The sequence below is a fragment of the Equus przewalskii genome, chromosome 19, assembly GCF_037783145.1.
Source record: "Equus przewalskii isolate Varuska chromosome 19, EquPr2, whole genome shotgun sequence".
Lineage (NCBI taxonomy): Eukaryota > Metazoa > Chordata > Mammalia > Perissodactyla > Equidae > Equus > Equus przewalskii.
This window is the reverse complement of record NC_091849.1, coordinates 7,743,380-7,767,598: the sequence shown is the minus strand read 5'-3', so window position 1 is coordinate 7,767,598 and position 24,219 is coordinate 7,743,380. Positions and strand designations below refer to the sequence as shown.

General features: G+C 42.9%; 2 protein-coding genes and 1 long non-coding RNA gene across 19 annotated transcripts in view; 2 read left to right on the top strand and 1 right to left on the bottom strand.

The window, feature by feature from the left end:
• Positions 1-4,565, top strand: part of CAGE1 (cancer antigen 1) — a 45,645-nt gene extending 41,080 nt beyond the window's left edge. For all 16 annotated transcript variants that reach the window (XM_070584013.1, XM_070584008.1, XM_070584011.1 and 13 more), the window contains 3 exons: positions 195-263; positions 2,752-2,791; positions 4,292-4,565. In XM_070584013.1, coding sequence (XP_070440114.1) covers positions 195-263; positions 2,752-2,791; positions 4,292-4,333 — 151 coding nt within the window. In that variant the 3' untranslated portion in view covers positions 4,334-4,565. The remainder of the gene's footprint in view (positions 1-194; positions 264-2,751; positions 2,792-4,291) is intronic.
• Positions 1-15,888, bottom strand: part of LOC139077238 (uncharacterized) — a 39,265-nt gene extending 23,377 nt beyond the window's left edge. Inside the window, exons 1-2 of the long non-coding RNA XR_011529572.1 lie at positions 15,738-15,888; positions 10,325-10,434 (exon numbers count right to left, since the gene is read on the bottom strand). This is a non-coding gene — a long non-coding RNA (uncharacterized lncRNA). The remainder of the gene's footprint in view (positions 1-10,324; positions 10,435-15,737) is intronic.
• A 1,622-nt stretch (positions 15,889-17,510) lies between these two features.
• Positions 17,511-24,219, top strand: part of SSR1 (signal sequence receptor subunit 1) — a 42,924-nt gene continuing 36,215 nt past the window's right edge. Inside the window, exons 1-2 of one of the 2 annotated variants that reach the window (XM_008517547.2) lie at positions 17,511-17,882; positions 20,376-20,488. In XM_008517547.2, coding sequence (XP_008515769.1) covers positions 17,804-17,882; positions 20,376-20,488 — 192 coding nt within the window. In that variant the 5' untranslated portion in view covers positions 17,511-17,803. The remainder of the gene's footprint in view (positions 17,883-20,375; positions 20,489-24,219) is intronic. The other variant, XM_008517546.2, reaches the window with a different exon arrangement.

Here is a 24,219-nt window from a genome sequence, read left to right as displayed (position 1 = left end):
AGGGAAAAATTGATCAAATGATTTGAGTTGCTAGGAAAGAATCCCAAATTCCCATATAGTGAGATGGAGGGACAATGTACAGAGAGCTAGACCACCATTTGAATATATCTACTCAAATCCTCCAATAAATATAACAAAAAATTAGTTTAGAAAAGTCAATTTCAGTCATAAAATTCAATTGTTTCTTCTTTCAGTTTAGAAGAGAGAAATAAACATTTGGAAGATTTAGTTAGGAGGCCCAGAGAGAAAGCCAGAAAACCAAGGTAAGTTTTTCTTTTTCTTAATAATAATGTCTTTAACTGTAGAATATATGTATAATAATAATACATTTTAAAAAAACTTTTTCCTTATCTCAATTTAAGATAAACAAGATAAATTATGTGAAAGTGTTTGCTGTTTTGCCTAGTATGAAATAGTTGCTTGATAAAAATGTTTTTTGTAGGACCTGAATTGGAGAGCCATGTTCCCTGCCCTCTTGGAACTTGCAATCACTTCTAAGGAAGACGCTATAGAGATTATGAGCTAATATTTTGTCTACAATAAAACAGCTTACCCTGCTATCAATATATATATAGCAGACCAGATTTTCTTACACTAATGTTAAATCTTATAATCCGTTACTTTAGAAGACTCTCAGTATTTGATGCTACAGGGTATATGCCCAAACCCTATGGAATTAATTAAGACCATAGTAGGATGTTAAAATGGGACTTTTCCTGGCCTAATTCCTGAGATGCTAAGAAAACTTTTACCATTTCCCAAAACAAGAGTGAGTTTTCCCCATGTGCAGTTTCTGAAGGAAATTTTGAAGAACCTGTGTCATGACTCATATCCCTTGGCCAGATCCAATATGTAAAAAGTGTAGAGAGTGGGGAATATTGGAGAAGAGATTTCTTTGACTCTGTCATGTCGTGAGCCCCCATCAGCCCCAAGTAATTCTACCTCTTTTACCTAAGCCTTGGGAGGGGTTTCTAGGAGATCAGCTAGAGAGAGAGCTTTGAAATAGTTTCATGAAAGTTGGGAAACATAGAGGATGAATGACTCATTCATGCCTGAAAAACTAAAGCAAGCTGTGGCAGCATGACAGAGGGGCAGTTGGGGTGGCTTGTTCTTTCTGAGCTTGTCATCAGGACAAAGAATGTATGCAATAGTTCCTTAAGAACTATGCAGGTAAGAGTCAAGTTATCTTGGGGTCTACCCAAGGCTTCCTGAAAGGATACCAGTGGCAAGAAGCTGGAGGGGAACATTAGATTCTTAGGTGCTGATCAAGCAGTGACCATCAGAAGAGAGATGCATCAGCCTGAGTCAAGGGAACTGTAGGACCCAGGTCCTCAGCAATGGCAAGCTCCAAAGAGAAAAAATCAGCCTTAGCCATTTGCCAAACCCAGAGACTCCGGAGCCACCCAGCCACATAAGAAATGTGCTGTTTCCTTACTTCTCCCTCCTGCTGCAAATGGAGGTAGTGAGCGAAGATGCAGAAACTGACCTCCAAGGGCAGGTGGGTCCACCAACTAAAGCCTTAGCTGCGAGAGGGAGAGGAGAAGTCTTATTTTTGAGTGAAGATTAAAGGATTGATTAATATTTAAGACTGCATATTCTGATAACTGAATTGAGACTGTGTTCATGCCTCACAGTCAAGACTGACCATTACCTTAGAGTGAGCAAAAATCATTGGGCTGCTGCCTATTCAGCTACTGGCAAAGGAAGAGCTTCCCCAAGTGAAAAAAGGCTAGAAGCAAGAGGCAGACATTAAAGTTGCATTTTGATTATGTCATGGGTCATGTTGGTTCAGCATACCATTTGCAAATACAACTATATTTTGAAAATCAAAACCCCTTAGCAGATTATACTAATATTTGCAAAATGATAGGTTAACTACAATTTTTTCCCTGATATGAAGGAATAGATCTCATGTCTGTTATATTACAGATGCTCCGTAATTGCTAATTTAAACTGAATATGAATCTTTTCTGAGTTGCTGAAACTGTGGAATATTTTTCTCCAGAATTATTTTAAAATAAGAAAATTTGCATATAAACTTAAAGGTTTCACTAGTTCAGATATTTGTCTACTTATACTCGGCCTATTTTCACAATTGATTTGAGGCCCATTTGTATAGATTTAGACTGGCCTTGAAGCAAGGAGTTGAAGTGAAACAGAAGGGATCTCAAGGCCCTTTCCAGCTGATAAGGCTGCTGCTTAGAAACTTAAGCCTTACATCAGCCGTCAGCCACGACCATCCGGGAAGCCTCCCGTTGACCGATTGACCTCAGTAAATTGAGCGTGTGACCACACTTCAGACTACCTCTGCCCCATCTCAGAATCATGGTTCTGCTTTTGCCAATTGTCTTCAGGAGTAGAAAGAGTGGGAAATAGGAAGATAAAAGTGAGCACTTTAATAGTCTCAGATGTCTTATTTTTGCCTCTAGTTCTTCATCATTTCCAAGGAAATTCATGAGGTTTTCAAGTCACAGCCAGAATCTTATCTTAAGCAGTAAATCTAGAAGAAGGTTAAAATGTAATGAGACTGTGGCCCAATATTTTTATTTATTTTTTAGTGAGAATAATCTATATATTACATGCTAAAAAGCTTTATCTTAATCTTTTAGGGTCTCATTGTTCTATCCTAAATGACAATTTCTCCTTGAAAGGAAAGGAAACTATATTAAATAGTGGCATGTTTGTTCACTATGTTAGTCCTCACACCCACCTGTTTTTTTTTTTTTTTACATTGTTTTCTCTTTCCTGTAGACTAAGAAGATTAGAAAATCATCCCAAGTCCATGACCGTGGTAGGTCCAATCTTCTCATTCATTGCTTCCTCCTCCTTGTACACACCAACCATATCTAACCACTTGCTATTTTCTAAACATGCTATGTTATTTTTATGCCTTCCTGTTACTGCCCATGCAGCTTCCCCTACCTGGAATGCTCTCTCCCAACTCCTTTTCTCCCCTTACTTCAGTTCCCACCTCACACATCTGCCAGCTCAAGCTGCATCCCCTCTATGAAACCTTTCCTGCCCTGTCTCCCGGATGGAACTGACTTGCTTCCTCCCGTGTGCCCATCCTGTACCCTTTGGTGTAACAGCACCTGTAACATTTCATCACAATTCTCTGCTTACATGTCCCTTGATTTAACTACAACTCTTTTAGTGCAGGATTGTCTCATATTCATTTTGGTATCCCCAAGCACCTATCCTATAATAGGTACTAAATGGGAGTCAATATTAGACAGACTTGGGACCCAGAACCAATGCTACCCTTGCTGGCCATAGGGGTGTATTCATGAATACTGTGGCCTATTTGTGATCTAGCTTTGTGAAGACAGATACAATCAAAGGGCATGTCTCCATATGCTCCACTGAGATCCAGCTGTTCTAATAGTTGAATTATGAGGACACCTTAATACTATCAATTCTTAGTTATACTGTGCTGGTGAGTCACTTCATGAATTATTCAGATTCTTGCTCCTATTCCTTCTTCATTCTGCCAGCTGGCAACCGAACCAAGGAAGACAAAACTCAACCAGCCTTATTCCTTGTCATACTCCTTGGTGTGAAAAAGGTTGAAACAAAAATATTGATTAAAATACAGTATTGGTATTATCTAAGTTCATCTATCCATAGGTTTTCCTTGAACCCCTTTTTCATATGTAATCAAGAATTAGGGGCTGGCCCCGTGGCCGAGTGGTTAAGTTTGCATGCTCCGCTGCAGGCGGCCCAGTGTTTCGTTGGTTCGAATCCTGGGCGCGGACATGGCACTGCTCATCAAACCACGCTGAGGCAGCATCCCACATGCCACAGCTAGAAGGACCCACAACGAAGAATATACAACTATGTACCAGGGGGCTTTGGGGAGAAAAAGGAATAAAATTTAAAAAAAAAATCTTTAAAAAAAAAAAAAAGAATTAGCTGTTTATGGGGGTGGGCCCTGTGGCCGAGTAGTTAAGTTTGAGCACTCTGCTTTGGCAGCCCAGGGCTTTGCCAATTCAGATCCTGGGCACGGACATGGCACCGATCATCAAGCCATGCTGAGGCAGCGTCCCACATAGCAGAACCAGAAGGACCTGCAACTAGAATATACAACTATGTGCTGGGGGGCTTTGGGGAGAAGAAGAAGAAACAAAAAGATTGGCAACAGATGTTAGCTCAGGTGCCAATCCTTAAAAAAAAAAAGGAATTAACTGTTTATGGAATAAGAATTCCTTATGTAATCAAGAATCAGCTCTTCTGTCACTGAATACTTGTCTTTCCTGAAAACTTAAGAAACATTTTTTCCTTTCATTTTTAGATGCCAGAAATTTTAGAACGAAACAGAAATGATTCAGATTAAACAGGACTGAAGATTAAACATTAATCATTTTTGTCAACCACTCCAGGAGCAGAGTCACTACTAACTGTGCCACCCAGATCAATACATACTGATGATGCTCTACAATCTGTATAAATGGTGAAATTTTACATTCCAAAAAATGTGATTACTTTTCTTCTTATTTCTTCCTGTGAACAATCAAACATATTCCACTTTAACATAAATAGATTAATAAAGTGGCTTCTTTTCCAAATATGTGTCTCTTTTTACTCTCACGGAATACCACTCCCACAGTATCAGTGACACGTAAAAATTGTTATGGATCGCACGTCTACGTTTTGTTTCTGTCTGCAAGATATCCTTTTTCTCTACAGAAAGGCAGGCTTTTCCTAACACCCACCAAATTTCAAAGGATACTAACTCTGAAATCCTTTGGAATTAAAGCCCAGATGAAAGGAGAGGAGTGTTTTTTTTTTTAAGACCTAACCCTTCTAATTTCCACCTTAACATAGTGTTGAGAATTAGTTCTGAATTTAAATATGAGAACCAGAGACAGCTGGCTTTGTGATGTGTCAAAAAAAATAAATGCACATAACGTACATATGATCCTTTTGATAAATCCCAGAACCGTGATGGAGGTGTAACTATGGAAGCAAAATACAGCTTGCGTGGAAGGGAAGAAATTATTTGATCTCACGGAAATTAGTTTTGCACTTAGGTAAGTACAAGAGGAAAATAGATGTAGAGTATATATCTGGCCCTGAAGGAAGTGCTGAATAAATCAAAGCTATTATTTTTGTTGAGCAATTCTATAAGACAGGTTTTACATGAATTTTGAAACAAAACTTGTTAATTTCTTAAATTCAAAAAGTTGCAATACAATTTAAGACAAACCATGAGAAATACATAGTGAGTTGCAGCTGTAACAGTGTTCTGTTTCAGAAAGTTAAGCACTGAAGACTTTGGAAGTGATTCAAGTTTTAAAAAGAGACACTAATATTAGTTCCATGGGATCCTCTGGGGAAAATTAAATATGATAGGAGGAAAATATTAAGATAAAGATGGCTAATGCAGCCTCTGGACTCTGCACACCAACGTGATGAAACAGATGGGATGGAGGGATTAACACAGGTTGTCTGCAAACAGGACTGTGTGCATAAGAGTTACATTTACCATGTGTGTTATTAGACATTTATGATCTTTCACCTACCGATTGTCCCAGAATGAATTTGCCTCCTTTGGTGCATGGCTCAAGGATGTAGAGTCTAGGCCAGTCCATCTTTTAATAAACATTTAGTGACTTTCAATAAACTGTATGATAGCATCTGTGTAGGATGCCAGGAATACAAAGAAAAATCAGGCAAAGATCACCAAGGACTGCATAATCTATTGAGGGAGATAGATAGATAACCTTTGTTCTAGAATGGTGTATAAGTGTCTATCTAGGGTGCTCTAGGAGCATGAAATAGCCCTGGGCTATGTGAGAAAACCTCAGGGAAGATTTTACAGAAATGATGACAGTTCAGCCAGATCTTCTTAGCTGACAAGGTATTCCCCAGATAGATGGACAAGGAAAGCAACAGCACACTCAAAGCCTGGAGGCCTGAGATACCTCGTTACACTCCCTGCACCATGAGTAATGTCTAAAACCTACGTTCTTCATATGGCAGGAGATGAAGATGATCATGAATAGCATTATATGCCATGCTAAGAAATTTGAACTTTATCCTTATGAGAAGCTCTGACGGATTTTAAGTAGAGTGATGTGGTCAGATGTGCATTTAGAAAGATCACTCTAACAGTGATATACTGGGTAGGTTGATGGTGGGTGATTCTAGAATCAGAAGTTCCAGTTAAGATACTGCTGCAGTGCTCCAGGCAAGGAAAACCAAGGCCAGAAACAAAAATAGTGGCAGTGGAAATAAAGAGCAAGCTATGAATGCAAAGCTATTTTAAAGGTAAAATGAAAAGACTTTGGTAACTGGTTAGCTCTGGGAGTGACAAGAGAGGAGTCTGGGAGCCTTTCAGGGTTGTGGGCGGGTGGTGGTCATCTTCCCGAAGCAGAGACTACAGGAGGGACAGCTGGTGTGCGCGGAAAGATACGATGAGTGTGAGGTGACTATGAAACATTCGGGGAGGCCTTTAATAAGTAGTTAAATATATGCTGAGAAGGATCCAATGGTCAGGGCAGGGACCAAAGATAAAGGAGAAAGCAGGGATTGACGATTCAAGGTTCTAGAGGAGGAAAGAGGGACGAGGTCCCACAGCACAGCACAGGAGCAGGAACAGTCCTCCTGGGAGACTGGAAGAAAGGACATCAAGACGGGCATATTCAGGCTGACTGTGAGCTGTGGCATGGGAAGTTGGGGCTCTCAGCTGAGAGCTTGCCTCTCTTCTTGCAGTAGGAGGCTCGAGGGGAGAGGCAGAGGTTTGAAGTAGCCACAGCTTCTGCCCTCACAGCAAAGCTTTGGCTCTCACCACAGGATATTACAAGGAGGCACAATGTCCCCTCCGCCTCATGGTTTCTGTATTTTTATCCACTTTCTTCTCTTTCCCCCAGTCGTTTGTTCCATTGATTCTGACCCAGCATATCTTCTTGAGGACTCGCTCCATCAATCATTTTGACTCCCTCACACCTTTTGTTTATAGCTCTTTAGTGAATTCTTACCCTAGCCTAAAAATAAATCCTTCCTGCAGCCCGCTTCTCTAAAGCGCTCCTGGTTCCTCTCTTTTCACTCCCCATTGTGCCTTCTGAAAGACTGTTATTTACAGTTCACAAACCACTTTCACATATTATCTTAATCAAGTAGGCTATGTCGACTCATAGTGTTGCTGATGTTTTCCATCTTGCTAGTCTCTCTATGCCACTCTCATTTTTAAAGGCTGTATAATATTTCATGGAGTGTATATACATACATCATCATTTATTTAGTCATAGTTTATGGACAGGGTTTCAAGTTCTTACCTGGTAGCCCAGCGTTCGTTGCCTTATGTGCTCTGGCCCCAGACTACTTCTGTGCGTCAGCTCATACTGTTTCCCTTTCCCAGAGTGCCCTTCCCTGCCCTAAGTAAACTCAACTTCCTGCCCTCTCCACCTCCACCACCCAGTTCCTCATATTTAAAACGTTTGTATCCTTCAAGGCCTAATTTAAATGTTGCCCTCATCTTTATCTGAAAGTACTACCTAGCTCCTCTGTTTCACCTATGACTTGCTAATGGTACTTAGCACACCTCTCTCTAAATTATAGTGCATGGGAGATAGGACACCACAGCAGAAAGAGCACTCAACATGCAATCATAAGATTTAGGTTCAAGACCCAACTCCTCCATACTAGCCATTGTGAGAAACTGAGTTCACAGTCATACTATTTTAAGAACAATTACAGGACTGTGTTAATATTAATGTAAAAATGTAAATATTTTGTATATTAGGTCTATCTTTAAAAGATTGTAACATTTGCTTATATAAATACAACTCCTTGTTATGAGTGAGTGACATATATAATTCAAATGTAGCAGATCCAGTCTGAAATATTTACAAAGGACTTTGGGAAATAGTATGAATTCATGATTGTGAAATTAGACAAAGTTCTTCCTATATTTGGCAAGGCCAAGCGTGCATGAAGAACAATTAGAATATATTCTTTAAGAAATTCTAGTGAGCACAATATGGTGAAAATTCAACAACACTCTAATACAGTTGAGAATTCGTAGGGTAAATGTGTCCAAGGTCAGAGATGATGTTCCAAGGAGAGAATTTTCAAGATTTCACAGTGCAGTTACTCCACTGACACATCCCTCCAATTCAGTTGAACTCAACATGCCTAATCAGAGAGCTTCGGAAGAATGGTGCTCAGGAACAACTCAGTTCTCTCCCTCCTGTGTGTCTCCTTTACCCTCACACTACTACCATATTCACAACACTTCTGACACCAGATGTGTGTGGTTTTCCCCCATCAAGCAAATCCTCCGACACTAGCTAGGTGTCCTATCATTTAACTCAATTCTGACACTGTCTACCTGGAGATAGCATCAGATCCCACAGGCTAAGGGCTCAGTCCCACGAGGCTGCCCTCACTCCACTTCAGATGCCATCACAAGTCCAGGTTGTCACCTGTGCTTCTGACCGATAGGCTACAAATCAGAAGTTTCCATGACATCCTCCTCGGGTTTGATTAATTTGCTAGAGCAGCTCACAGAATGCAAGGAAACACTTAAGCTTAACGGTTTACTAAAGGATACAGATGAACAACCGATGAAGAGATACACAGGGTGAAGTCTGAGAGGGTCCTGAGCTCAGGAGCTTCTGTCCCTGTGGTGTTGGGGTGCGTCACTCTCCCGGTACTTGGATGTGTTCACTCACCTAGAAGCTCCCTGAATCCCGCACTTTTGGGACTTTTATGGTGGTTTCCTCATGTAGGGATGATTGATCATTAACTCCATTTCCAGCTCCTCTCCCGACTCTGGAGAATGGGAGGTGGGGCTGAAAACTCCAAGCTTCTAATCATGGCATGGTCTTTCTAGTGACCACCTCCCATCCAGGAGCCATCCAGGAGCCCACCCAGAGTCACCTCATTAGAACAAAAGATGCCCCTAGTGCTCTTCGCACTTGGGAATTTACAAGGGTTTCAGATGCTCTGCACCCGGAACTGGCAGCAGAGACCAATACATGTATTTTCTATTATCTCACAAATAGGTAGAAACTACAGTACCTAAATACATGAAGAATCACTACAACTAATAAATATATCTTTTTTATATACTCTTCCCTTTATTGAGGGATGATTTACATACTGTAAAATTCACCTATCATAAGTGTACAACTCAATGATTTTTAGTAAATTTATGGTCATGCAATAATCACAATCTAATTTTGAAATATTCTATCATACCCTCCCCCCAAAATTTCCTCTAGCCTGTTTGCTGTCAATCACTGCTTCCACCCTCAATTTCTCCAGGATTCTGGTCAGTCTTGTTCCTGGAAAGCATGCAAGAGAAGGTTCAGCAGGATAAACTGATCAACTGCTGCGTTTGACCCTGGGGCATTGAGGCTACCACCTGGTTACATTTGGGTATTTCACTGTCATCTGCCATGATCCATGTAGTTTTTGTGAGGGCCAGCCGGCAAATTAAGTTGGTATTTGACAGAGACCATCACCCCTTTAAGATGTGGCACGCATCTTACCATTGCCCTGGGATGTGATAGTGCTTTTAATTTACTATCTTGACTGGGGAAGGGAGTGGTGGTGGCAGTCTCAGAAGCTTCCACTTAGCCTTTCATACTCTTAATAACTCTCATTAGGAACCAGTGTAAGTTTCTTTCAAGTATGTCCATTCCAACTGTACTTTCAGGGACCAGACACTGGTGGGGCTCACAACCTAAAGGACCCACTGTGAGCTGGGCCTGGGCTGGGCCTCCACTTATTACCTGGCTCCCATATACTCCTACTCTAAACAGGGGCCGTGTTGGCACTTTAGTTCCTGGATATAATGCCAGTTTAGACCTTGTGTCCAACAATCCTGCAAAGGGCTGGGTGTTCCCCTTTCCCCAATGCATGGATACTCTGAGTAAATGTCCACAGGTCCCTTTGAGGAAGGATGGGGTATTCACTACTGAATGGCAGTTGTGGTGGTGTTTCAGGCCTCCTCATCATAGGAACCTGGCTTCCCCTCAGTTACTGGGTTCCAGGATTGAGAACTGGCTTAGGCCCAGCTGAGGGAGAGAGCATGACTTTTTATGGGGGTGACCGCCCTCAGCCTCCTGATCTTTCTTGATTTCTTTAATTGTATAAATTAAGCAATACGTCTGAGTCCCAAGTATCACATTAACCCTGCCCTGATTCTCTACAGGTTATTCCTCCTGCCCCCCTCCCCCTCCCTCTCCCCTGACTGGGCAGCTCATGATGGTAATTGTTCCCACCTTGTTTCTGATGGTTAAGGGGTGCCACCTGGCCTCCATTCTCATCCTCATCCCCATTGCTATTAGCCCGGTTCCAAAACAGCATCTCTTACCCTCAGCCCTGGTCTACAGAGGACAGCTGATCACTGGTCTTCTCAGCAAGGCTGGAGCTCCTCAGCGCGTTCCTTATTGCTTTGGTAAACGGAGTGTCCTCCAGGTCTTCCTACAGAAGTAAGCTGATGAGTTTTCCAGCATTATGCAGTATATCCATTCTAACAGGCCTAGATTTAGGGGCCAGGCAGAGAGAAGGAGGGGCCAGTGAGGTGGAAGGAAAATTAGGAGAGCATGGTCGTCATTGAGCCTCGAGAAACAAGTGTTAAACAAGCAGGTGGGGAGGGAGGGCTCAGATGACGACTTTGGGATTTAGCAAGACGGAGATGGATGTTTGAGTGCAGTGGTGAAAACAGAAGCCCAGTTGGACTAGGCAGAGAAGAAAATTGAGAGGTGAGATTCTGAAGTTTTACTGTGTCAGAGAGCAGAGAAATAAGGCTGTCCCTGAAGGGGAACAGAGGCCACGGGAGAATTTCGCTTTTTAAGGTGGACAACAGTATATTTGTACTGACGGGAGCAATGAATTGAAGAAGTAGAAATTTATTATGAAGTAGAGAGGAGAGTGGGGTTTTCAGAACCCCACCTTTTTGGGCAGGAGACAGAATCCAAACCACAAATGGTGGATGGCCTTTGATGGAACTATAGAAGTTTTTATTGTAGCAGAGAGGAGGGTGGAGCGTGAGTGCACAGATGGAGGTAAGGGGTCAGGTTTGTGGTGAGTGGTCAGGTGATTGTGATTTTTTTTTCTGTTTTTTTCCAAGGAAATGTGAGCTGGGGAGAGGTCAGGAGAGGTCTGTGAGCTGTGGAGAAAGAGGACCAGGTGGGAATGGTGCTCTGGGAGGGCGGGGAAGGAATGCAGGCCCTGCTTCTAAGTGAGGAGTTGGGCTGGAGAGCCAGGATTCCTTTGAAAGTCCTTCTTATTTTCTTTCTTTTTCCCATCATGCCCCTTTTCATAAGGATCACAAAAGAACTTCTTTTCTTTCAGAGGTAAAGTATAGTACAAAAGCCCTAATTCTTTTTTTTAGCCCTTACTAGGTGAAAGAACACTTCTTTGCATATAATAGACATAACTTTTTCATTTTTAGGTAGTGTAGATGCAAAACAACCAATAACCATTCTATAGATAAGAGAGATAAGGTGAGTTTTACTTGAGCCAGGGTGAGGATTAATTATAACCCAGGAAGGCAGTTGAAACCAGCAAACAGTTAACCACTGATGATTAAGTAGCTAGGAACTAAAGTTTTTTCCCTTTTTGCAATGACTGATTATAGCTTTTAACTGTTTGCCCACCCCTTGTTAACTGCGCTCTTTAGGCAATATGCTGTCCGACTCCTACCAGGTTCCTATAGATAACATGTCCCTGGAGCCTGGGTCACCATGGTAATGGGTGTGTGAGGGGTTTTTCACGAATTAGAACCCCTTGTTCACTTCAGGCTGGTTGAGACCACCAATCCATCAACTGGGCCTGCACAGATATCTGATAAATGACCTTTTGACATCAAGAGGCTAAAAATTCCACCCTCAGATCATGCTAATGATGAGGATCAAGGCTGCTCCTGTCCCAAGGAGAGAAGTCCAAGGTGACCTGCCCTCCATACCGAGCTATATCATCCTCTGGAAGCATAGGATGTCCTGACCTTATCTGATTCTTATCTAAAGTTATAGGACCAACCAATAGCCAGATCCCACCTACACTGATACTATTTTAATGACTTTTTTATATAAGCTTTCCTTTGTCATGTAAAGAAATAACTCATATATCTATGCCTTATGAATTTAGCCCTGCCCTCATCCCATTGCAGCTCTTCCTGCCCACGGGTCCTGTCCCCATGCAGGCAGCTCTTCCTGCCCACGGGTCCTGTCCCCATGCAGGCAGCTCTTCCTGCCCACGGGTCCTGTCCCCATGCAGGCAGCTCTTCACTGCCTATGGGGCCTGTCCCATGCCGGCAGCTCTTCCTGCCCATGGGGCCTGTCTCCATTCTATTCTCTGAATAAAAGAGCACTACTGCCAGACCTTGAGAGTCCAAGAAATCTTTCGACTCCTCGACTCACTGAGCCCGCATCACCAACACCCTCATTTTGTGAACACATGTCCTAGGAAGAGGCATGGAGTCTGACTACGCTTGCCCAGATCATCAGTTGCCTCACCTCCGATCACCTCTCTCCACGTTTCAGACGACCTTGCACCCTACCCCATAAATATCCCTGAGTCCATATTTTTGGGGAAGCGGATTTGAGACTCATTCTCTGGCTTCCTCTCTTGGCTGCCTTGTGATTAAATCCTCTCTCTGCTGCAATCTGGTTGTCTCAGTGTTTGGCTTTCCAGGCCCAAATGAGCCTGGTTCCGTAACAGAATGTCCACAAAGGAAGAAAGCATTCTGGAGAAGCATGGTTTTCAGTAGTCTTATACCTTTTTGGAACAAAGAACATACATTAAACACACCCAGGATACATATTCATCAAAGTTTCAAAGAGGTATTCAGTTGCAAATTAGCAGGTCAATATAACCCTGATGTTGGGAAAGGGACTAATATGGGCATTACCATAGGGTGTCTGACGGGAAGTATGCATTCTTACCTGAAAAGCGTGCATTCTTTAATGGTTAAAGCAGTCATACAACGTATGTTTGATCGGCCATAAATCAGGCTTTTCAGTTCAAGCCAAATCAGTTTTGAACCAGAAGTTACCCCCTATAAATCGATATGTGAAAATCTCCTGTCAATATTTTTTCATTTCTTATTAGGTCTATAATTGAACTTAGGTTGCAAATTTGTGGAGGAAAGATGTCACTTGTAACAATACAATAAATTCAATAACTGTTTTCTGAGTTACCACTGGGCATCAGGTGCTGTTCTACAGCATTGAGTCAAAGGCCTCAAGAGCCCTGGCCTCAAGATGCTGAGAGAAAGGCGGCATAACACGGGACATACTGTGCTAGAAGGTAACAAGTGCTATGAAAAAGGGAGAAAGGAACTGAGAGGGCAGGGGAGGGGAAGCCGCAGGGTGTGGTTTTAAATTGGAGGTGAGGGTGAGCCTCGCTGACAAGGAGACAGTTGAGCAAAGGTTAACGGACATGAGGACGGATGTTCACTGGCTACCCAGTTACCAGAGGAAATGAAACAGAACCAAAACCGGTGATTAATAAATACATTCGCTAATGACGCCAAGAGAAATCTTAAGTAATCTAAGGAAAAGAAAGCTCTGCTCTAACAAATTCTAAGGGAATAAAATGACATAAGTGGAGAATCAACTGTGAATTTGCCAGAGCTGTATGAATGAGAATAACCAGAATGTGGTATATTCTTGGAAAACACATCTTCAAAGAGAGAGGTGCAGATGTGAGAGGGAGAGAATATGGGGAGACATCTGGGAGGACCTAAATAAATTAGCAGATGGAATTGTGAATTCCCTAAGGGAAGGATTGGAACCCAGTAAGCAGGAGAGCCCTGGGTGAGCACCAAGGGAGAGCATAGATCACAATAATGCAGAATTCATGAGCACTAAGATCAGGGCGAGTATTTTACTTCCCTGATCCATAGGCTACTGCTTTTTATGCCAGTCAGACAGCCACACAGGTCTCTCTGTTATCTGTTTGTATGTTTTTATTTTCCCTAAGTTCATCACAGCAGTCACCTCCAGAGTGGGCATGCTTTATTTGTTCCTGCTGCACCTTTAGTAGCTGGTTGTCTAAAATTCAAGCCCCAAATAAAATCCATTAGTAATCATTTAATAACATAACCGGAGTGAAAGTCCCAGTTTAATCCTAAACTGGCTTATCCTCACAGGTTCAGGCTATGTCTAAACATGTCCTGAGAACTGGAGAGACAGACCGACCAGGAATCTCCTTAACGTAAGGCATGAGAGTCCTCCCTGCTGGAAATCAGGCCTCTGCAGGGAAAAGAGAGTCAGTGAGACACCCTTGGTCCAGGGACAAAGAGGTGATTTTGAATACAGTGTAAGTCTGTATCTTCTACTATAGGTTACACTGGATTCCTGTGCTAGGAGGGAGTAGGGAGTTAAATAGAAGGATTGTCACCGACTAGTTACCCCAAGGAACTCAAGGGTGGGTTTGGATATTTTAACTGTTTTTCCAGATTGTTCTTTTTTCCTTTGTTATGTTAAGGAGATGCAATCACTAAACTCCCTGAACCAGACCAAGCCTCACCAGGAGAGCTATGCCTATGACCTTTGCCTTATTTTTAATGCTAAGATCTTTCCAGGAGAAGCTCAGGCCTTATTACCATAACCTGCAGTGTGTGTGGAAGCGTGTTTTCCAATTGAGCATGCACAAGCAAATACCCACTGCTCCCTTTTGAATGTTCATTCCCCATCCAAAGTAAATGTCCCTGCTTCCCTTTGTTTGGGGATGCCATTACTCTGGAAATCATACCTCGTGGTCTCCTATTTGCTGCAAATATCCTTTACTTTGTGAGACAATTACTTGTGGTGTATGATGAGGATTTTTAGGCTGCTTAATTTTAAATGAGGATTTTTAGGCTGGTTACTTTTAAAACTACAGATGAGAGAGGCAGGCTCCAAGGAGTAGAATTTGCTTGTCCCTTTGTTGGGAAACATTTACATTTCTAAGGGAAACCTCTACCTGTGAAGATGCCTCCCTCTCTGTGCCAGGAAGAAGGGGGATGGCTTTATCTCTAGAAACTCTTAATCAATGCCAGAGGCAAGAACTTAAGTTGGTTACTGTCTGGCAACCTCATGTAACTGACCCCCCCCCCCCCAAATCCTCCTTTGTCTTTAGCTGAGGATAAAATTCAATTGGTGACTTCTGCCATTTACTCAATCCGGTTTGATTCTTATCTAAAAGTTGTGGGACCGCCATATGGCCAGACCCTACAGGCACTGATACCATTTTAACCTTTTTTACATATTCTTTGTCTTGTAAAGAGATAACTCACATACCTATGCCTTAAATTTAGCTTTACTCACCACCCAACTTTGCAGCAGCAGAAGCAGCAGCGGCAGCAGCAGCTCCCCATGCCAGCAGCAACTCTGACTGCCCGTGGGTCCTGTCCCCACGCAGCAGCTATGCCCGCCCATGGGTCCTGTCTCCACGCTATTCTATTCTCCAAATAAAAGAGCACTCCTGCCAGATCTTGAGAGTCTAAGAAACCTTTCTTTCGACTCCTCGGCTCACCGACCCTGCATCAGTGTAGAGTCTGATTTAAATCACCAGGAGGGACCCCATTTCAGTTTTGGTAACAGGATGTGTTTGTCAAAAAACCTGCCAGACATCAGGAACTCAGAGCAGGTCTGAACTGAAACTCGTGAAACAGAAAGTGCCTCAAAGTTGGGGAGAGAGATTCTTCCCATGCCAGTAGAGTACTCAGCAGGGTTCAGCCACATCAAAGTGGGGTCACCAGTCCTGTTGGCTTTGGTACAGAGTGGAAGCTTTGGTACCTGTGCACAAGAGTGGAGGCAGCAGCAAAGTGGGAGGATGCCTTCTCACAGAGCCCCTCCACCTCTGGCGGGTGCCTTAGTAGCAGCAGCAGCAGCAGCAGGAGCAGCGGCGCTAGTGGCCTGGCGAAGTGGAGCAGAGCTGAGCTGGTTCAGCCCAGCGCTGTCAGGTTGTGACTTGAGTAGGCAGAATTAGACAGTGGCGGTAGCAGCCACAAGCTGCCTTAACAGGGGCCCTAAGGCACGAGGTCTTTAGCAGAGCCAGTGCTGGAACAGATCAGCAGATGTCCTAGGCCAGTGTGGCATGGAGGCTGGAATCAGACTGCCAAGTTAAAATTTTGCCTCTGCCATTGACTAGCTTTTAAGCCTTGAGTAAATTACCTTTCTGTATCTCACTTTTCTTAGTAATACCCAGTGTGGGGACCTGAAATTGGCCACCCCAAGATATGGCATCAGGATTATTTGAGGCTGATTGCTTTTGATAAACTGGGACAGGGAAGGAGGCTCTGAGGAATGGAACTTGCCCTTTGTTAGCACACATTTACATTTGCAGGGTAAATCTCTGTCTGTAAAAGGTGCCTCCCTCTCTGTACCAGGAAGAAGAAAGGAGATGACCTTCTCTCTAGAAACTCTTAATCAATACCAAAGGCAAAGACTTAAATCTGCATTTTATTGTGCTTCTCTGGTAACCTCCTGTAACTGACTTCCCTCCCCCTCCCAACGTTGGCATTTCTTTAAGGATTAAGCATCTTTCCTTAGGCTGGGAACTGATTGCTGCGCTCACTTGTGACCGCCCAGCTCCAGACAATCGACTTGCCTCCGGCTATGCCCTCTGAGACAGCAGACCACTACCTGCTGTGTCCATCAAGCACTGTGCTGACAGGGCAATCTTGTGACTATTGTGGGAGGGACATTTCAATCACATGTGAAACACCTTGTTTGGGGGTATATAACCACTCTGTGCACCCTACTTCTTGGGTGCCCTTTCTTCCTTCGAGAAGAAAGGCTCCGGACCATGGTTCCTCATAAAGCTTTGTTTAATTTTCTCTTGCTATTCTGTCTCATGTGAATTTAATTCATTCTCCGGCCAGACGAACCCACATTTGGGAAGAGGAAATGTCTTCCTCCCCTACACCAGCTCATTGGGAGTTTTAGAGATTAAATGAGATTACACATGAAACACAGTTCTAAGGGACAATCATTAGCAATAATAAACACATGAGAGTCAGTTTATTTATCTGATCATCCATACGACATGGATTGGATTGGTCCAGTCCAATGGTTCCTGGTATTCAGATTGTTTAATTGCATGAAATACCAGATTTTTGGCAGCAACCCAAAGCCAAACTAGATCAGAAGGAAACTGAAGGAAACTGTACAGCCACTGCTGCCCGCACTATGTATTTGCCAAATGCTCACTATAAGCCAGGCACTGTACTAGGTGATTTGTAACTCTGGAACCTCAGGTAAGAATTTAAGAACTGCTGCTATTTAACTTTGGGTGAGGGTGTGGGCAGATAGGGGACAAAGGTTTTACACTGTGTAGTTTTTACGCTTTTTGGGTTTTTTGAACAATTATCTATGCTAGAACATTTTTGCTTTTCAATGCCACCTAGTTCACGGTCCTTATATCACTATTATTAAAAATTATATAAAGACTTCTAAAAAAAAAAAAAGCACTCTACTGCGCCAGGAACCAGGCGGATCGTCATTCATATAAAGTAACCACAAACGACGCTAATTAACTGGGAGACACGGTCACGGTGGGGCACGCAGCAAACAGCAGGTCGCCAGCCCGCGGCTACCGCGGGATGAGAACTCTCGCGAGAATGTCAGAGGCCCGGGCAACCAGTCACGTGACTCCCGTACTGCCGGCGCCCCTCCAGCACTCCGAGCGAAGCAGCCACGTTGGCGGCGTTCCTCAGCCAGGGAGGGGGCGTAGCGAAAAGCCGTGCGTGGTACGTGCCCCGCCCCTCCCCGCCCGAAGCCCGGATGAAGAGTAACGCCATTACCGCCGGAGCCGCCGAGAGGGCTAGCGGACGGCGACTGGGCACCGGGCCGGCCGCGCCATGAGACTCCTCCCCCGGCTGCTTCTGCTTCTCCTGCTCGTGTTCCCCGCCACCTTCTTGCTCCGGGGCGGCTCTGGAGGTGAGGCGAGGGGAGTGGGCCGCGGGGCTTGGCCGAGAAGGGACACCAGCGACGGCAAGTTTGGGGCTGGAGGCGGCGGCGACTCCCGCGCCGGGCGTCCCCCTTGCCGGCCGCCCTCCTCTCCGACCCCGGCTCGGGTAGGGGCCTCAGCGCGCGCGGCCGCAACCCCGCTGGAGCCTCGGCCTCTGCCGCGCGGAGCGGGGGCACTGCCGGCGGTCTTGCGCCTCGGGCCGGGCCTTGCGCCTGCAGCAGTGGCCGGAGCTGGCGGATCGTCGGGTCGGGGAAGGAGGCGAGGGGCTGTGGGCCCGGCCGCCCAGGGCTGCAGCGGCGCCTTGGCTTGCTGTCGGCCGCCGCCAGCGCCGCTCCGCCCCTCCCTGCTCAGGGCTGACGTGTCCTTAGCGCCGGTGCTAGGAGACCTCCATTCATTTGCTGGAACCCTTGTTTTCTACACACCTGAACTCTTAGAGCGTCTTTCTTTTGGCCGTCTTCCCGTTTATCAGCACCTGATCCCTGTGTGTCACCAGGAGTCCTGACTTCAGAAAAGCTCCCGATCCTCGTCCCCACTGCCCACGCCTGTGCTCTGAGGCGGACTGAAGAATCCCTGTGGGATGTCTGTTACTTGTGCCCTCCTTTTCTCGCCTCTCTTTTTCTGTAACCTTTTTATGTTTTGTGGAAGTGCCATGTCCTGAAAAAATAGTCTACTTCGAGTTCTAAGTTTATTCCTTCCAACAGTTGACCTGGTGTGGCAATAACTTGGATAGCAGATCGTTGAAAATGTAGAAACTTGGCTTCTTGCCCTGGTTCTATCATGAACTTCGATCGTTTAGTTTGGCTGTAAAATTTAGCCTGACTAAACGATCGCTAGAATTTCATTCTCTAAGTTTGAGCAAGCTGTGTGGCAAAATGAGTGATGGTGACAGGTATCCACGAATTGTTTTGCAAAGAAGTGAAGTGATTGGCTTCTGTTTAGTGGATAGAAAACCAAGTGAGAATTAACCAAAACTGTGAATGAATTCATTTGCATATTTAAAGAGGAGTGCTTGCTGGTTTGTTCTCATTTGGGTTTTTTAAAGAAAATTTGTTCTACTTGTGTAGAATCTAAACTGTATTTTTTCAGGTTTTATAAATTTTCTTTTTAAAAGAAACATCAGTGTTTAAACTGGATTTCTGTAAACATTTTTGTGAGGAATGGTCTTTCTTTCAAAAGATGTGTTTTCTCTTAATTTTTCCCGTCGAAAATTGTTAGATTTTATAGGCATAAAATTGTTGCTGGTTAACATTAAAATAAATTGTTTAATATCCACTGAAAAAGGGGATGAAAAGACATTTTATATATTGAGAAGTCTTGAAATTTAACTAAATACAACTTTATGTCAGACAAAGATATTTTTCTTACTGGTTTTTTGAAAATTTGTAAAGTTAGGAATGACTTATAAATTATGAGTGCACTGTTGTAGTCTTTGTTCAGCAAGCAGTAAAAGCTGTTTTTAGTTCGTAATGGGTGATCCACTGTTCTTTAATATTTTGCATGAATTTTAACAGCCAGTAAGGACAGACAGGAAGAGACTTAAAATGCATGGTCCCTAATATATACTGTTTTTCTTGGATATTGCAGCATATGTACATGCTTCCTTTCCCACATTTTTTCCTTTACTGAGCTGCCACATCATCATTCTTTCTGAGAAATGTTGAGAGTTGCTAGAACTTTGAAATTTCTTTGCAGGATCTGAAGTAGATTTAATGTGACTTATTTAGAGTAGTACTTTTACCTATAAAATTATGATTTTTAATTTCTTGGCATTACAGTTATGCTTAACTTTTATTTTGATATTAAGTGTAGGGGAAATAGAAAAGTATCGTAAAACATGTTTGAAGCCATATGCAGAAATAAATGCTGTCTTTCTCTGCTATAAACCCTGAAGTTACCACTGTAGTTTTTACTAAACAGGATGTGTTTTATGCAAGCTAATTTTTGCCCTGGATACCATCAGATATTTGTTCCTTGGAATTACACGCTTTCAAGTTCTAAGAGTGAGCCATAGTCAACTGTAGTAACAGTGTTTCTTGCCTAGATAGTGAGATTGCTGTTTTCCTTTAGAGCTGAGTTTTTTGTTTGTTTTATAAAATGGTTAATGACAGGGATTAAATTTTGGAGTTTCTTTTAACACAAACTTATTTTCCTTAATTTGCTTAAGACAATTGTTTGAAGTTCTTTATCTGGGCTTCAAGGCATCTTTGGTTTCACCAGTTCATTTTTCCAACTGTTAGGTGCTTTTTAAAATTAAACAACATTTTCCATTAAAAGGAACATGCAGTTGTTAAGACTACTAATAAGATAATATGCATATTTTTAGATGCATTGTAATTTGGCCTCATTCGGGTGCACTGGGAGATTGAATTACTCCAAGGGGAAAATTTTCTTGCCTATGCCTGAGATTAAAGAACATCACTATTCCAGGGTAGTTAATTACTTGTCTTGTATTTTATTGTTAGGTTCGGTAGCAGTGGCTCAAGATCTTACAGAAGATGAGGAAACAGTGGAAGATTCAATAATTGAAGATGAGGATGATGAAGCAGAGGTGGAAGAAGATGAACCCACAGATTTGGTTAGTGTTACATATGATTTAAGATATGTGTATAATGTATCTAGAATTTATTCTTTTTATAGAAAAATTTGTTGTTAAAATTCTTGCTTCTAGAGGTTTGTTACTGTGATCAGAGTGGATTGAAGTTGGGAGAGTAGGGGCCAGTCATTGACGATGGATCATAAGTATTTTCTGGAACAGGGAGGGAGACATGAAACAATTCAAGATCATATGGTCAGAGCCTGAGTGTAACAGTATAGTGGGAATAGCACTGGACCATTTGTTGGTGGATTTGGGATACATACTACTCAGCTTTCTGACCTTGGGTAACTTATCTCTTTAGGTCTCAGTTTCCTCTTTCTTCTTTCCTTCATTCAATAAGCAAGTATTTATTGAGTCCCTTCATGTGCCAGTCACTGTTCTGAGGGCAGGGGTCAACAAGCCAGATATTTTCTCTGCTGTCATGGAGCTTATGTTCTTGGGGGAGTATATATGTGTTTCGGTGGTAGGGGTTGAAAAGCAGACAAACAATGTATAAAATGTGTTCTGTGAAGAGTAAGGCGCTTAGACAAGATCTCTTAGGAGTCATCCAGCTCTGAAACTTTTATTATATAATTATAGTATGACAGTAAGAATGTTGAGCTAGAATAAGGATTATTGTAGCATGCTTCCAGCTAATTTCATTTCCTCTCTTGGACTACTGTAATCTACACAGATTTTTTTCTTTCTCTTTTCATTATACCACACTTGAACCTGGAAGTGATTCTAGATTTTTGTGATTCTAGATTTTGTCATTTTTTTTCAAGATTGAACCAAAAGGAAAAGTCCCATTTCTTTTAAGTCAATATCAAAATAATTAGTGTCATATATAGATTTCTGCTCTTCTTTTGACTTATCCTCGTTTTTATGGAGTATGCCTTCCAACTAAGCTCATCTGCTTGCTATTTTGTTGATGTTTAAGTTCCCATTTTTATGCATCTGTACATACTCTTTCACTTGTGTAGAATACCGCTACCCATTTTTGTGCTTTCCTAATTTCCTCTCCTTCAGGAAAACTTTACTGATTACCCATGTATCAAGCCTTTCACATGTATGTTTACCCATACTTTTAGGGTTTATATTAGGGCTCTGCATCTTCAGCCTAGTTCATTAGATGCACAGCTTTAACTAGATCAATATATTCCTCCATCAGTGCTGGTAATAAAGATTTGACTGTTTTAAAAGTGCCACTTGTGGTAAGATAACTTAGAGTGAACATTGGAAGGGAGTTGATCCAGGAATTGAGGATTAAAGGTGATATTTAGGGCTCTGAAATTTGGGCGTCTACAGAAATTTAGTAATAGATTATATTGTTATAATTACTTTTCTGACATTACATGGGCTCTCTAGTGCTGGAATGTACTTACTCTGGAGGGAGTAGAGAAGGGAACTATTAGATCATTGTTACACAGTTGGCCCTCCAGCGTCTGTGAGTTCCACATCTGCATGTACAGAGGGCAGACTGGGACCCGTGCATCCTTGGATTTCGAAATCCGTGAGGGGTGCTGGAACCAATCCCCTGCAGATGCCAAGGGAAGACTGTACTTACAGTTTGGCTAGAACTTTTGTTTTGTCTTTCTTTTTTTTAAACATTGGCACCTGAGCTAACATCTGTTGCCAATGTTCTTTCTTTTTTCTTCTCCGCAAAGCGCCCCCACCCGCCGTACATGGTTGTATACTCTAGCTCAAGGTCCTTCTGGTTGTGCCATGTGGGACGCTGCCTCAGCATGGGCTGACCAGTGGTGCCGTATCCGTGCTTAGGATCTGAACTGGCAAAACCCTGGGCCACCGAAGTGGAGCACATGAACCTAACCACTTGGCCACAGATCCTGGCCCTAGAACTTCTCTATACCTTAATCATCTCCCTGCCTTGACAACCATTAGAGTTAAAAGAGCAACTCTAATTGTTCACTCCTCACCCTGGCCGATTAGTACAGAAGTGTTAGTACCCCTTGCTATGTTGCTTTTCTCAAATCAGAAAATGGTTAGGGCAAATTGAAGCAGAAAGGCAGGGAAGGTGTTTTCTTCCTTTGAACTAGACCATCCCAGCAGTGGTATGCTTGCATGGGACCGTGTAGGCTGTCCAAGAAAGGTAGGCCCTTAGATCCAGAGCTCTACAAAAGTTATTTCCAGAACTGAGCGCCCTAGAATTTCTCCGGTTATTATTTCCCAAGATTTATATTATCAGCTTGTACACAGTTGCCTTAGGTATCAAAGAATTGGGGGATTCGTAAGGGTCCTCTGCCACTCAGCCTATGTCTGTAGTCACGGGAGGGAAAGGAGATTTTTCCTAAGGCCTGAGACTCCAACGGCTGGTTTAGATGCAGGTTATTGGTTTAAAATTTTTCAGTGCAAACCTTTTTTTTTAAGTCACCTTGAGCTTTCCTACTCTCTTGAATATCCTCTGTCTCTAAAAGCTGTGGCTTGCACTGTAGCTTGCCAGCATTCTCTGAAAGTATTTTTCTTAAAGTCAGTGATAGCAATTTTTGTTTTTCGTTTTTTTGAGGATGATTAGCCCTGAGCTAACTGCTGCCAATCCTCCTCTTTTTGCTGAGGAAGGCTGATCCTGAGCTAACATCCATGCCCACCTTCCTCTACTTTATATGTGGGACACCCACCACAGCATGGCTTGCCAAGCGGTGCCATGTCCGCACCCGGGATCTGAACCAGCGAACCCCAGGCTGCTGAGAAGCGGAACGTGTGAACTTAACCGCTGCGCCACCGGGCCAGACCCGCAATTTTTGTTTTTATTAAAACGAGCTATAGTAGTAATAACACTAGCTAACTTAAAAATATTAGTAGTATTATTTAAAGTGGGTAGTATATTCAGATGGCTCTGAATTTAAAAGGTACGAGTTATATAGTGAAAAGTTGCTCTTGCCTGCCTGTCCTCCAGCAGCTGAAGTCACCTTCTCAGTGCTACAATTTCCTTACTCTCCTGGAGACAGTCTATAATAGCTGAAATATTGTGGAGCATTATCAGGTTGTAGGTCCTAAGAATTGTACGTCTTATGATATGCTAATTAGCTATAAGATAAATGAGTTGTTTGCTTTTGCTTACCTATACTCTCCAGTTCTTCACAGCTAGCATATCACCACCTTCAAACTCCAAAGTCAGTCCTCTTCAGTCTTAGCAACAACATTGCCTTCAGTGTCAGTGAAGGTCATCAAGTGTGAACTCTATTAGATTTTCTGCTTTCTGTTTCTAAATATATTATTTACCCATCCTTTCTACATTTTATCCTGTTTATTCACGAGTTGTCTTACTCTCTTCTAAGGCCAGTCCTACTCCCTCTGTCCTGGTGGGATCTGTTAAATTATTCTCTTTCCTTCTGTTATCTTCGAGCATTGATCCTGCTCAGCGACTTATTAAGCTACACATGTGCTCATTTACTCTGCTTTGTAGTCCTTCACCTTAAATTGCTGCACATTTCTTTTCTCTACCGGCATGCTTCTCTAACGTGCTCTAGTCCCATGTATCTAATAAAACTGTTGTTGCTGAGTCACCAGTGACCTAATTGCCAAATTCCTGGCCTGTTTTCCATTTTTATACTGTTGGAGCTCTCTTTAGCATTTGCTGATTACTCCTTCCTTGAGTTCCTTTGTGCTGGCTTCTGTTGCTCACCTCTCAGTTTTCCCTGCCCAGCTGCTGCTGCTTGGTCTCTCTCTTACTTTCGTCTCCCTCTGCTCACTCCCTTAATGTTGGTGAAACC